Source organism: Aspergillus lucknowensis (assembly GCF_044049455.1).
Source record: "Aspergillus lucknowensis strain CBS 449.75 chromosome Unknown BJX67scaffold_10, whole genome shotgun sequence".
Taxonomy (NCBI): Eukaryota; Fungi; Ascomycota; class Eurotiomycetes; order Eurotiales; family Aspergillaceae; genus Aspergillus; species Aspergillus lucknowensis.
In genome coordinates this window covers 121,200-135,547 of record NW_027263554.1, presented here as the reverse complement: position 1 = coordinate 135,547, position 14,348 = coordinate 121,200, and the positions used below count along the sequence as shown (strand labels likewise).

At 52.7% G+C, this 14,348-nt stretch overlaps 3 protein-coding genes across 3 annotated transcripts; 1 reads left to right on the top strand and 2 right to left on the bottom strand.

Moving 5' to 3' along the window:
• Positions 1-1,963: 1,963 nt before the first annotated feature.
• On the bottom strand, positions 1,964-4,294 carry sclB (putative C6 transcription factor). The gene is made up of 3 exons (XM_071025762.1): positions 4,206-4,294; positions 3,120-4,047; positions 1,964-3,042 (listed from the first exon to the last, which is right to left on the bottom strand). The coding sequence occupies exons 2-3, from the start codon at positions 3,774-3,776 to the stop codon at positions 2,083-2,085; spliced, it is 1,617 nt and encodes a 538-aa protein (XP_070888188.1). The 5' UTR covers positions 3,777-4,047; positions 4,206-4,294; the 3' UTR covers positions 1,964-2,082.
• Positions 4,295-6,573: 2,279 nt separating this feature from the next.
• Positions 6,574-7,659, top strand: BJX67DRAFT_22229 (uncharacterized protein). Its single transcript, XM_071025763.1, has one exon. It carries the CDS (start codon positions 6,927-6,929, stop codon positions 7,569-7,571), a length of 645 nt encoding a protein of 214 aa, XP_070888187.1. The 5' UTR covers positions 6,574-6,926; the 3' UTR covers positions 7,572-7,659.
• Positions 7,660-11,181: 3,522 nt separating this feature from the next.
• On the bottom strand, positions 11,182-14,148 carry BJX67DRAFT_347854 (ATP-dependent RNA helicase DBP10). Its single transcript, XM_071028593.1, has one exon. The coding sequence runs from the start codon at positions 14,077-14,079 to the stop codon at positions 11,269-11,271; it is 2,811 nt and encodes a 936-aa protein (XP_070888186.1). The 5' UTR covers positions 14,080-14,148; the 3' UTR covers positions 11,182-11,268.
• Between the last annotated feature and the right edge of the window lie 200 nt (positions 14,149-14,348).

Here is a 14,348-nt window from a genome sequence, read left to right as displayed (position 1 = left end):
GTCAAGGCTAGCTAGCCATGATAATATTTGTGGGGTCTGCTGGGTCTTTCCAAGATTTGGGGGCTTTGGCACCTCTAATGAGCCAGAATAGCTTGTCCATGTATCAGAGAAGACTAGTAAAGAGTAATATAGAGTCCTGGCTTTGACTACTTACTAATCTTATACTGGGTCACTGTGCTATACTGCAAAGGTCAGCTTGCCTCTCGCTCAAATTCTAGTTGCAAGTGTTGATACCTGAGCGTCAGCCAGAATAGCTCTTCACTAGGAAGGGTTGACCCTTTTTAGTGGAGTGGCGATTTCTCACACTCAGCTTTAATGCTGTTCCTTATGGACCAATAAAACCCACTCGCATCCTGTCGGGCTGTTGATATTTTCGACATCCTTCAGGGTCACTTTGTCGATCAGCTTGGAGATGCTTCGCTTGGAGGTTGGGCCAGGGCTTGCAGGCAGGTATATAATATCCCAAACTGAGTTTTGAAGGAAAAAGTGTAGGATAGGTTTTGCTGAGAATATGACAAACTCGGAGATCGCAATTGCGTCGTTGCAGCCGCCAGTCATGCATTTGAGCAATCGTGGTCTTGAGTGAAGCAACGAGCGGAGTCTCTTTTAGTTGTTGCAAACTCTAGTGCTGCTCTATCCCGCAACTCTTCAGTTTGGAAGCCCTCAATTGGGACGAACTCACCGTCTTTGACCAGGTTGCCGGCGCCGTCTCTCATTTCCACAAAGTTCGAGATCATTTTCGTGTTTAGATAAACCGGAGTTCCTTCGACAGCCCATATTCCGTCAACTGGTTTGGAAACACCTTCGTTATCGATGCGATCTGCGGAGACTGCACGGGGGCCAAAACTTTTTAGGAGACCGCAAACAGGGCGTTCAGGTTCGTGCGCTCCTCTTCGTTCGGCTCTAGTGAGTATATCCAAAAGAGCCGGCCCTTTTAAACACTCTTCAGAACTCTCCACCATCAAGTTGTGTTGTGAATCCTCATGATGACCATCATGAATTCGTCGCAGAATAGTTGCCAATCCGCACTGAATCGACACCATGGACGCACAAGACAGCGAGCCAGCGACGGTCAGGGTTGGGTCGTACGCGGAACCATCGCCAATGTTGATGACTAGCTGGGCTCATCTCATGCAACGTCTTAGGTAGCGCCCAGGATAATCGGCTTTCGGGGTTCCAGCATCTCCAGACCAGAAAGGAGGGAGGGTTTGTTTGTTACGTGTGGTCCTGGAGCTTATATGTGGCTGTTAGAGTGGGCTTTCGATATATTAGAGTATGTGCGCCGGTAAGAAGATGAGTGTGGCTAGGGACATTCTTTCCCGCCGACAGGGGCAGAGGGGGAGCCTTGAGGACGAAGAGAGTGGACTGGTAAGGGGCGGAGGAGGAAAGGAAGGTAGGGGGAAAGGGGAGGGAGGGGTATTTATGGGCAACCTAGGAGGAGGATTCTAGAAGATGGTGTGAAGGAAACCGCCGATGAAAGAAGCTGATGATGCGTTGGCGACAAAGTGAAAGAATCGTCGGGTGAATATCTGCGCTCGGTACAGCTGTGTCGTTCCAAGTGACGGTAAATATAGGGAATTACCCATTCACATTCACGATGAGACGCGTCTTATTCGATTAGGCTACTCTTCTCCAGACAGGACGTCTGACATCAGACGTACACATCGGTAGGAAACTTCAAGATGACAGTACACTGCAGCACCAGCGGTATCTTCACGACAAAACAAAACCTCAGATCCTGTGAGGTATCCTTGGGAAATGCAGCACTTATGCAATCAGCATCTCAACAAAAGCCAAAACGCCAAGAACTATGCAGGTCTCGAAACAGAGCATGTCAACAATGACAAAGGAAATGGCAAGGGATAGTATCCTGTAGTATACAGTCAATCTGCACCAGATGCAAATCAGATGTGCTGCCGACTCGTGAGATCAGACGCGTATTTCGATCACTCAACAAAGGAAATATACATCAAATCATTAGTCGTTGTAGACCCTGCTACACGCATTGATTATTGCGAGGTGGCCTGCCCCTGGAAGAATGGAAAGGTGCCGGGTATGTTCGGCTAATGAAGTCCACAACTTTTAGTCATTCACAAGATCATCCAACGCCATTTTGCGGCGTTTGACGGGTCTTGGGGAGTCTCTGTCCTCGGCTTCGGATTCCCGCCTCCCATCTTGAGTGCGAGTGACTGATAAATTCTGCGGTTGCCCCCCAGGCGAGGTTGTGCCCAGTTGGCTCATGTAACTCAATTCAGGTGCAGTATGGCGCATCTGATTGGTAGGAGATATCGGTTCCACGAATCTACGTGGCTGCTGGCGGGACTCTTGTGGCGGCTGTGGTGGCGACCACGTTGAGTACAGATCATTTGGTCGAGGTGGTTGTGGATTGACCAAGGGCGAAGGATAGATCGGAGGGAGTCTCACAGGGGACTCCGCAATACCCTCGCGGGAATCCCTCGAGACAGGACTTTTCCCCACTTGTGTTCGGCTTCCTGCTCTTGTGTTTTCGGGGTATGGGGAGATTGGAATTCCGTACGTTTGATGGTATTGCGGGGGTGATGCGACAGGGTGCGGCGCTTGGCTCGGATAAGAGGAAACGGGTCTTCCAACACCGGCAGAGATACGACCGGCTGCCAGAGCCGGATTATACCCTGTAGGCACGGGCACGTAGGCCGTTGGCGAAGCTGAAGTCAGAGACTGAGCAGATCCAGAGGACGAAAACCGTCTATGACCCATACTCCTCTGCGTTGTCAAGGAAGGATCTATGCCATGCGGATATACTACAGGCGGCCATCGCTGTGGTTGGCCTGGAGCCAGCCTAACACCCATCGGTCCGGCTTGAGAGGAGTGCATCTGAAGATCAGTAATGGGACGAAGCTCACGAGAAGAGGTCGCACGGTGCATTGAGCGCCGCGGTTGGGATCCCTGCTCTCCAAAGCCCCCTCTCGTGTCTACCTGCGTTGCGTATGTCCGAATGGATCCCTCATCAGCCTTTAGAGGTGGTCTCCCTCGTTTTTTGTGGGTGACATCAACGCATGTAGCCTGTGAAAATCTTAGCTCTATCACTGCAATTTCCTTGTTTACGAGTCTAGGGCGTAGCTGGAGGTACGGATACGTACTTCTTTGTTCGATAGCACGCACCTCCGGCATGGCCGAGCCGGGTCACAGCCTAGATGCTTCTTCTTGCAGTTAACACATGCAGAGGCAACATGAGCTTTAGTACGCCGCGTTGTCTTCTGCGGTAATGCGCGAGATGCCGGCCCAGCCGTGGAAGCCCCAAAAGTAGGTTGTGGATACGTCGCTGTCGAGGCTTGTGACGACGTTTGCACGGTGAGCGACGGTGGTAGTCGTGTGGATGGAATTGACTCTGTGAAAGTAAACGACTCGCGTCCTGTCTCACCCCTAGTTCCAGTACCGACACGATGCAGTGCCGACACATGTGCAGGGTTAGAATCTTGAGAGACTGGGGAAAGGATAGACCCTGTGGTGCTTGTCGAAGCCACAGTGCCTCCGGCCGTGGTGATAGTGGCGGTTGTCGCCACCGGGGGTGGCAAATCTGGATATCCAGGCCGTCTGACAGTTCCGAGGGTCCCCAGCGGATCTTGAGCTGGGACTGAGCTGGACATAGGGGAGGGGAGTGGCAGGTCCCGAGGCGTGCACCGTCGAGCATTTGCAGATCGAGGCCGATTGAAGGCAAACAGCTCAGGGCCTGGGTACCGAAGACGTCCGAATTCTGGGGCCACAAAGGAAGAGGGAGGAAGGACGAGTGATTGCATCTGGTAATTTATGGTTGACTCCTGTCTCGTTGCAACGTCGAACTCGGCGAGAGAGAGGGCCTTCACATTAACGGACTGCGGGTTGACTTCGATCTGGAAATGGGCAGCATATTTGGCACAGGAACAATTTGGTGTTGGACCATCGGTTGCGGTGTCGTGCTCAGTTGACCGTCATAATTGAACTCAGACGCTGACAATGCGAGCGCCCAAGGCGAGCTTGTTGCCTTATAATCGTCGTCCAGATTCACTATCGGAGGAGTCATAAAATAGGCTGTGTTGATCAGCGGCAGACAACCAGATCGCGACGGCAGGGTTCCAAGGCTTCGATGGTTCCCAGCCTGGGGCGATTTATTGCAGCATGGTGGGCGATCAATGGAGCCAGAGGAGCAAAAGCAAATAATGGAAGGAAAACTCGTGGACGAATCTTACCTGATGAAAACCCATCCGCCGTAATTTTCTCTTTCGTCTTCAATTTATTTGCCCTGTTTAATTTATTTTAATCGTTCTCTGAGAGACGCGTTCAAATCCCCGACTGGCAAGGGCGAAGAAACGGTGAAGTATACGGAAAGTGAGGCGTCACGTCCAACATGGTGGGTGGCGAGCATCTTATAAATTGTGTCGACCGAAGGGACGAATGAAGCCTGTAATACCTTCGGACGAACCGGAGAAAATGGAGGACTTCAGGAATATCATAAAAATATGAAAGAGGGAAAAAGAGTAGATTTTCACTCTAGCGTCGGGTTCTTGAGGGGAGAAAAGAGCGCTCCGTTGAGCTTGGATCCTGTCGAAAGAATCCGAGACCCAGATGGGGGCAGGGAACCTGGCAATTGAGCAGCCAACAGGCGCTTATACTTCCGATTCTGTGGCACCAGCTTCGAATGGGCAGATCGAAGTACGAGGGAGCGAGGGAGGGGACAAAAAGAGGAAGTCAGATCCTACTCAGACAGTGTAAGCGTCGCAGTTGGCTGCAGGTTCTGGGGGCTTGCAAGGCCGAGGCACACTTCTTTTTTTTTTTTTCTGCCCATGATACCCAACGTGATTGGCAAGAGAGGCGAGGGAAACAAGTCAAAGGTTGAACTGATCTCCATTGCGTCGATCTTGTTGGGGTGATTGCGAGTCTCTTACTGTGGATGGACGGACACTAAACAGAAGGAGGGAATGGTTCTCCTCCTCAGAAAGGAAACCCAAGAAGCAATGGTCAAGCGCGCGAGAAAGGAGCTGAGTGAGCAGCGGGAAGAGGGAGCTGGAGCTGGAGCTGGAGCTGGAGGCAAGTGACGATGTCCCAAAAGGCTTGGGTGAAGAAGCTCCCGAGGTCCCAAGGCAGCACCCAATCCCATGAACTACGATTATTCGCTTCTTCCAGCAAAATGGGAGAGTTTTTTTCAAGATGATCGAAACAAGACTTTCTCTTCTTCCTCAACGTCGTCATCGCTGTCCTTGACGACAACCCATCTCAGCTCAACTCGGGGCAATGAAGGGAACTGGCCCATGGAGCTCCCAGGGAGCCCTTTTTCTCCAGAAAGAGTTAACCCAAGGGCCACTAAGTCTGGGAGGGGAAAAGGGACAGATAAAAGGACAGAAGGAGGGGAAAATCCGATCATCTTGGATGCACATCGCCATTATTATTCTGAATCGATTATTCGGGAGACGCAAGGCAGGATCGACGCCAGCGGAGTCCAGTGCCAATAGTCCGGGCGTTCCTTGGTTCCCTTCCTCAAAACGGCTTTCCCACATCAGGCTGGCTTTTCTTCATTTCTCGGGATCAGGCGAATACAGAGGAAGGGCAACCGTGATTTCTCTTCACCAAGAGAGCGACCCCGAACTCAGTGAGAGTGTGCTGCGTCGCCTCATGCGACTGGCCTTCTCTGCGTTGACGGTCCTCCTTCCTCAGGCATGCTTTCTTCGCTGATTACTCGGTCCAAGAATAATTTTCCTCCCGTTGTCCAACGTCAACCATCAGATGTTCTTTACCTGCCCTGGAGACGACGACCGGGAGGAGAATTTCTCCTCGCAGGAAATGGCGGGTGAGACGAGAGAATGTGAGATTCCGGAAGCTGAAAGCCAATCTTGAACCAGAGCGTCTCCGTTGGCTTTCTTGTGCCTCATTATTGGGAAGGACTACCCAATGATTCTCGGATTGTCTTGAGCTTCCCCTCTTCCTGGGTAAATCTTGAGCTACCTGGCATGCGGAGGACGCCGTCTCCGGGACCCAAGGCAACCTCACGCGTTCTTGGAGACACTCGAAAAGAAAAAGAAACAAGAGAGGATCAAGGGGAAGAGGAATCGTACTGGTCAACGAGCATCTCTTCGACAGAAAGATCCGCCTTTCTCCGCGACATCAACGCTTTCCAATGGCCTTCTTTCCTAAATCAGGACCACCAATCGCGGCAGGCGGAAGATTCATCAACTCCCATGATGTCGTTATTCCAAAGAAATAAAAGATAATCGAGAATGCCACACTCGTTCGTTTAAGCGTCTCATGCACCCTGCGCTTCAGCAAGAGCAGTCGGTGCAAGTCCCGAGCAGTGGCAGGTCGGTTTGCTCGGGGTACGACAGCCCACTCGGCCGGCACTCGAAAATTGGAATGGCGGGCCTCATTCCTCCGCAGGGGCCTTGGGCCTCATGCAGGCCGACCTCACCCATAATCAGATTCAGAGCCAGTCACCGCAGACACGCGATTGCGGAGAGCGCAGCCACAGGTCTTCTCCATGAGCAGCGATAAACCGTGACCGCATACACATCTAATCTTGCACATTACTCTCGAGCAATCCACCAAAAGCTTCAATGGAAAGACCCGATCATTGAAAATGATCGTCATCATGGCACCCTGTCACTGCCGCGGAGATCCACACTCTGAACCGGATCCCAGTTCCGAAAGACGCCAGAGAGGAACCCTAACTCGGCACCGCCGTCCCGCAGCCAGGGAACAAAGACACATGGACAAGAAATAATCAAGGGAAGAAATGAAGTGGTGGCGGAATGACATGTTGCTCCCCTCAGATGTGACTGCAGCTGTTGCGTCTCGGTGGAACGAACAGAACTCCAACTTGATCACCCGAGCTCCGGACAATTTTCCAACACCCAGAGGAAGGTGAAAATGTTCCGTCGCTCCCGGACGATCAAAGGCAAAGATCCGCAGGCTCTTGTCCGATGTCGGCCAAGAAACATGACGAAACGGCACAGGGGTTGGGCCATTGTAGAGTGGAAGCGCGCACTTGTGGGATGTCACTCGAATTGCAGCTGTCCCTATCCACAACCCTTGCAGAGCGTTGGAAAAATCGCTGCATTGTCAATCAGTGGCCGTTGCCAGGAGGGGCGCAGCTTATCTTCCGTTTGGTGTCAAGGCTCCAGGGTGTTGATCTGCAAATTTCCAAATCTGGAGACACCTCGGGGATTCATTTGGTGCATGTGAGCCATGCGATTGGCCTCTCCCTGGTAGATCCAGCCAATCGAAGCCGGGAACGACGAAAAGTTCGACCATTTTTCACAAAATCAGATGTTCATGGAACCATCGCATCTGAACGCACAGACCACACAGCCAGCCAGTCAGCGAGTCTGCCAGTGGGCCTCTTACGAAAGAGAGTGGAAGACAAACATGTGAGTCGTGAGCAATTGAATCCATGTTCGTGCAACGTGCCGCACACGAGGGCAACAGCAAGGGAACTCGGGAAAATTGATTCTTGTTCGTGGCCATTTGGACCCGGAAGTGATGGAGAGCGCCGTCGGAGGGACAACGTCCGGGCGACATCAGCTTTCGAAGGTTCCAAAGAACAGCAAGCGGTTCATGCAGCATGAGCATGGGACCAAATGCCAGCGCGATGATCTGCCATCGGGGGCCCATGCGGGTGTCAATAGTGCAGTCCACTAACTAAGCACACCTTAACCCAAACCAGTAAAGACGCGGGTGGATGGTCATCACTCTGGGAGGGTTTGACTGTGAAGGTGCCATGTCAAAGGCGAGTGACAGTGACGATGATGCAGGAGGATGTGATCGGAGAGACACAGGAACCAGCTCAATTCGTGGTTCCTGCGAGACCGGGTGGGAAGTCGTCAGACCCCAATAACTCGATCAACACAGCTGGCTGCTGTGTCATCCAGACCCCTGGATCTCAGTTATTACCGGACAGAGGAGGGGAAAGCTCGACGGCCTGCAGATTCCTTCGTTGGAAAGTTTTCTTGATCGGCCATGATGATGATGAGTTCTTTCGTGACAAACGTTTGGGAGGGCTGGCCCTGAGGATCTCCAGCTTGGGAGGGCGTTTCCCCGAAGCAGATTAGAGGAGGATCCCGTGCAGTGCCCCAGTTGGGCAACGATTGGCGGTGCTGTCAATTCTTTGCAGCCTCACAAGAGACTCTTCAACCTGCCTCCTCTCCCTTTCTTGCCAATCGATCTCCCGCGACAGGTGCTGCATTATCCATTCGGGTCACTTGCGGACGCCGGACAATTTTTGCTGATCTCCTTTCTTTTTCTGCGGTTCGTCCTGCGCGGCTGACCGGTCACACCCTCACCCGTTCAGCCCGTCTCGCGCCCGTCCACGCGAATGTCGGATCCTCAGCGTCATCGTGGTGAGGGAAATGAGCTGAGATCCCACAGACAGGTGTGGGAATTTGCCGTTTTTGGTGCATCGTTCTCGTCAAGCAACATGTGCGGCCGTGTCCTTGGTAGCACACCCGTGGATCCTCCCGAGATGAGGAGACAGGAGGAAATCCTCCGAAAGCCCCTTCGCTCCTTCCCAATCAGTCAAACCTCTGACAGGGCTTGAATCGCCAGCCCGGCTCTCAGGAAATCTCCGGCCTTGAAGAGCGACGGGACTCCCTTCGATCCCGCAAGTCGTACTCGTTTGGATCGTGCTGACTCGCAGCACATTCATTTTTATCTCGCAAGCGTCAGCACGTACAACAGATTCGCTGTTATTGTGCGACACCCTTGTCCTTGGTAAGGCCGAAGACGATCCAAGCTGTATGGGCAACTGCCATCAGGCCCAGTCCAATACGAACTGGCGATCTGGATTGTTTGCAAAACGCTGCTCTAATGTGAAATTGTGGATACAACTCAGGGTAAACCGGAACGGTTCTTGGTCCGATCTTTGCTCGATATCAGAATAGTTGCATGCAATCCTGGCAATACCACCAAATGGCGTGCATTCGCCCAATTCTCCCATTTATTCTCAGACCGACCTTGTGTGTCGGATACCCCCTCGTTGCATACATGCAAGGTGGTATCCTCTAAACGATGAGGCATGGAAGGAGTGATACAGACCCTCACGGGCGGGATCGTCCCCAGCAGGTGATCTTATGTTACGAACTACCGAAACAAGGTGTCATTTATTGCACGAACAACGGCTGGATATACATTGCATGACGCCCAATCATCTGCCATCTCTAACGACTGGCGAGAAGTAACTTGGCCTCCACTGCACGAGACTTGTCAAAATCATACAACAATTGCAGTCCCCCTGCTTGGGAGGCCCGACAGCAATACAATGGAATGTTGTTCATAACATGCTCCTTGTGGCGCTGTACACCAATCTATATCTCACAGCCATGCTTGTGGTAGCTTCTTGTGGCAGCTACAGATGCGCGGCACCGCCAACAACCCGTTTTCGTGGCAGACTGTGAGTGAGCCATGACCGATCCCCTTACATATTGTTTCATGCCACACGCGAGGGCCGTTTATTCTTGCGGACCGTTTTCTATCGGTGAGGCTGGCAGGCAAATAAGATGCTACGTACAGCAGCGCGTCTGATTCTGATTCACTGAACGGGACCTCGAATGGGTTTTCTACTACTAATGTGACAATTGGCCGGCAACGCAAAAAATGCCTCAGCCATGTTCAACAAAAACTTGTGTTCTCTGCGTTGAGAAGTGGTCGATAAGAAACACCCTTGCGTGACGGAAGTTTGAACAAAAGGTCAGGAGAAGTCGGTGAGTTGAGTGACCAGTAACAAAACGATGTCATCCATCTCGCCTCAAATCCCTATTCTCTCTTCACAACGCATATTACTTACAATCTTCCCTTTCCGGTTTGCAAAGCACACCCAGCTTGGACCGTGAGTTTGCCATCAACCAACGCTTGAGACGATAAAAGGGGCTCGGTTATCGACCTCTGTCATCGAGTCAATTAAGCCCCAGAGCATTGCCCATTGAAGCCTTCTGCGGTGTTCAACCCCGTCAGGCTGTCCATATAGGAAGAGGCTGACCACGTCAACTTCTCGTTTCAGTCTCTCCTCACCTCGGCCAACTATGGGCAGCGAGGGCACTGAGGGCGGTTGGTGTCCCTTTTGGCAAGACACTTCTCGTATGGAGGCGTCAGTCGCGTCCCAGAACAGGAGGCCCATTGAATGAGCCGATTTTGGAATGTAGCACCCACAACCTTGGGAACATGGTGTCTTGACAAGATACCACTCATCAAAAAGGGTCCAGGTGAACCATGCAAAAAGAAAGTAGAGGGGATCCCGTCGATCTTCGCCCTATGCAACTCACTCACTGCGCTGATTCTCGGAAGATCCGAAGATCACTCGCGAGCAATTCATGAGCTTCATTCAGCCAATACTTGGGACGCCCTTGGCAAAGGTCGTAAAGACTAACCAAGCTCGTCATACCACAGTACCCAGTCGTTCACCCATTGCACTGAATTGTAGAACAAGCCGCCTTTCAGACTGGACTAAGGATCTCTCATCAAAGTCCAGAGGGAACTCTGAACGCAACTGATCGTCCAAATGCAACACGGGAGGCTAAAGTGATTTGACATCCAGAACGCCAACTCGCCGAGGTTACGACTCGACAAGGAAGAGTATGTCCTTGCCCGTGTCCCGGTGTCTTCACGTCACGTCCTTCGTCCCGATTTGAGATTCCCCAAATTCATTAGCGTTCTCCACTACAGGCTGCGTGAGACAGTCGCCAACGTTGTTTTAAGCGATGTGACGGGAGATCCCAGGGATGTGATATGTCATCTATTGGCATCTGGAATCCCCTTCATTGGGTAGGAGACTCTGGATGGCCGGATAGACTGCCTGAAGAGACCCGATTTCAATGGTCTTCTCCATCACTCACCGCGGAGCTATTGAGCTGAATGCATATCCCTGTTGGGGATCGGAAACCTCGATGCTTTTTTTTTCGCTTTCCTCTGGGGTTCGGCTTGCTTTCCCTAACCCTGAATCTCAAGCCTCAGTGGCCACAAGAGGGACGTTGGGTTGTCCTTGGGCATTCTGAGGTTGGAAGGGTTCGAAAGAGGATTCCAGTGTGCCCTTCACGTTTGCCATCGATGTCGAGGATCCTTGTGTAGCTCTATGATTTGAGCCTGAAAGGACGAGAGGATGAGTTGATTTGGGTTGTCGGCATGGTACAAGATTGCTCGTGGGTCGTGATCGTGCTTTCAGTGACGCTCCTCCAGTCTATGGGTGGAAGTTCAAAGGGCTCGGAAGACCAAAGGGTTTCTCGGCGGATTGGTACAATATGGTATATACACTGTGAACACACGAGCTGAAGCAGTCTACTTCTTCCTTGACGGCCGGGCATTCTTCTCTCTCCTCTTTTGCTTCAGCTTCCTCGCCTTCCGAATATCGTCTGTTCGCTTCAACTCACTCTTCCCACCGGCCGCTGCACCACCAATCTTGCCCGCCTGTCTCTCCCTCGCAGCCTCGCCCTTCTTTTTCATCTTCTCATAATCTCCACGTAACGGATCCGCACGCTTAGGCGCCTGCTCCTTTATATGCCTAAACCTGCGTCCCCCACCAGTATTCGCACCAAAATCACTCGCCAATGCAGGCGCCTCTGCCTCTCCAACCCTCGGCAACCTTCCAACTCTCTTCCCCTTCTTCCACGCATCGAACCGTCCACTCCGGAAACTGGACGCGATCTTGGCGCCGCTCTCGCCACGCACCAGACGCGTCCCCTTGGACCCGTCCTCGTCGTTCTGGCGCGAGACGTACTTCTTATGACGCTTATCCCAGCGCATCATGGTTCGTGGTTCGCCGAATCCGCGCCCGCCTTCGTCGGCCTGCAGATCCATGGTTACGCTGCGGGTGGCTTGCGTGAAGTTGGCGTTTGTGCCGGAGTGGACGCCGTAGGCTCGGTCTTCGGCGAGGGAGGTGTTGGCTGGTGTGTAGGACATGAAATACTCTGGGTTTTGGAAGGAGGTTGTAGCGGTGGAGGCGGATTTGGATTTGGATTTGGAGGCGTCAGATTGTTGGTTGTACGAGGAGAATGTGACTTCTAGGTCGGATTCGGAGGCGAGAGACATATCGTCTGCCGCGGCAACGTCTCCATCTTCGTCTGACAAGGTCGGTTCATCGGTGTCGGAGTCTTCTTCTGCGCCGTTGCCGTGTGGCGTGTCGTCAATGGCTTCGGAGCGTTCTTCGGCTCGTGCCCGTTGTTTCTTCTTATTGTCGAGCGTGTTTCGGACTCGCTTGATTGACTCGAGAGCTTCGTCTGGCTCGCCCTTGGCGTTTCCGCCCTTGCCGCTTCGCCGGTTCGTTACTTCGAAGATCGTCTCCTGCGGTCTGTAGCCACCGATACGGGCGAGCATCTTCTCGCGCTCTGCCTCCATCTGGCTTGAGTCGTCTTGGAATAGGGGGTGTATGGTCGTCCATTTGTCGGAAGAAACGACTTGCTTTGCTCGCTTGGCGCTTTCGAGCGACGCGGCATTTCGAGTACGCAGGTAGAGTTTCTCTCCTTTTGTAGAAACCGCGCGCTGCGCGGCGATGTCCGTGTTGTCGTCCAGAACCCTCGTTACCCATTCGCAGCTTTGCGAGAGACCGTCCCGCGGCAGAGCGCCTACCGCCACGTCCTCCGCGAAGTTGACTTGTTCGCTGGATTCGCGACCGAGAACAAGATTTCGTCCTAGAAAAAGCTGTAGGTCAAGCAGATAGGGAGCGTCAGCGTCGCGGACAAGGCTGTAACTCCAGCCCTTCCTTCCGGCACGCGCCGTTCGGCCGACTCGGTGGACGAAGATCTTTGGTTGGGACGGGAAATCGTAGTTGATGACGTTTGCAAGGATGGGGATATCGATACCTCTAGCCGCGACGTCTGTAACAACAAGGATATTTGAGATACCGGTCCTGAAGTTCTGAACCTGGATCTTACGAGCAGTTTGATCCAGAGAACCGTAGACGTAGGAGACCGCGAAGCCGGCCTCCTTCAGGAGCGAGTAAAGGTAGTCCACATGATGCTTTGTCGCCGCGAAGACGATAGTGGAATGTTTCGTGGGCGACTCCTTGAAATTCACGGCCCGATCCATCTCCCCTCGCTTCCGTTTCTTGGATTTCTCCACCTCGAGCCCCTGCGATGCTTCCGTGGGACCCGTCGGCATCTTGATGACCTCATGTAAGATGTAGAGCAAGGCCCCTTCCTTCTCCGACGACTTGGTCGAGAAGAATGCATTCTGCAAATCCGGCGAGATCTTACTCTCGGTATCCAAACGAACAAGCGTAGGGTCTTGCAAACCAGCCCGCGCAAACTCAACAAGCGACTTCGGCAACGTCGCCGAAAAGAGCAGAGTCTGCCTCGTCGAAGGCAATCCATGCAGAATCTCCGTCAATTGCGCAGCGAAACCCATCTCGAACAGCCGATCCGCCTCATCAAAGACGACATACCGAATACTCGACAAATCCAAATTCATCTCCACCTTCAGATGCAGAAACCGACCAGGCGTCGCAATCACAATATCCGGATTCCCCGCCATCATACCAAACTGCTCCTCGAGGTTATCACCACCAACCAACAAGACAGATTTCAAATCGGTCCCCTTCCCCAGCTCCTTGACAACCTTGAGTGTCTGCAGCGCCAACTCTCGCGACGGCGACAAGATAAGCCCGCGGGCGCCAAACTTCGTACTGTGAGACTTCAACTTCTCAATCATGGGAATGACAAACGCAGCCGTCTTCCCGGACCCCGTCCGAGCCATACCGACAACATCCTGATCCTCCATGATCACGGGTATAGTCTTCCGCTGAATCGGCGTAGGGACGGAGAACCCCTTCCGCGTAATCGCCTTCAACAGGTTCGCATTTAATCCCATCGCCTGGAATCCACCACCCTTCTTCACCGTGCGACCCTTGAGATTCGCACTTTTCCGGTTCGCAGACGTCTGCTGCCTTGCGATGAAGGCCTCGTCATCTTCGTCTGAGTCGCCTGCGTCTCCGAGGAAGTCGAGAGTTTGATTTTGCGCCGGTGGTCCCTTGCGTTTTGTTCCCGAAGCGGCGCTCGTCTGCTCGACGTCGGAGTCGCTATCGTGTTGGAAAAGCGCACCTGTGATGTCGAATTCATTCTCTGATACGGCCGGAGAGGCCGCACGGGGTGCCATATCGAGCGTCCCCTGGAAAAATACTCGATTCCTCAATTCGTGAACAACCTCCCTCGATTTCGACTTTTTTTTCTGATAACGTCTGGAAAAAAAGTCAAGGCGGTGAGCTGCGGATCAGATGTTCTTCCGGACAGAAAGTGCAAACAGAGCAAACAAATCCTCCCCCGCGACGCGTCGACACGTCCCGAAGAGGTAAAATGACTGCTTCGAAGCTGCTCGTGAGTCGCGTAATTGCGCAGGACTTTCCTTGAAAACACCTTTCACAACCT

What these genes read in the sequence shown, in the direction of transcription:
- sclB (XM_071025762.1), bottom strand. Translation starts at nt 3,776, where the DNA reads ATGCAATCACTCGTCCTTCCTCCCTCTTCCTTTGTGGCCCCAGAATTC. An exon ending in GCGTGCTATCGAACAAAGAA is followed by an intron (nt 3,043 to 3,119) that starts GTACGTATCCGT and finishes AGATTTTCACAG; the next exon opens with GCTACATGCGTTGATGTCAC.
- BJX67DRAFT_347854 (XM_071028593.1), bottom strand. Translation starts at nt 14,079, where the DNA reads ATGGCACCCCGTGCGGCCTCTCCGGCCGTATCAGAGAATGAATTCGAC.
- BJX67DRAFT_22229 (XM_071025763.1), top strand. Translation starts at nt 6,927, where the DNA reads ATGTCGGCCAAGAAACATGACGAAACGGCACAGGGGTTGGGCCATTGT.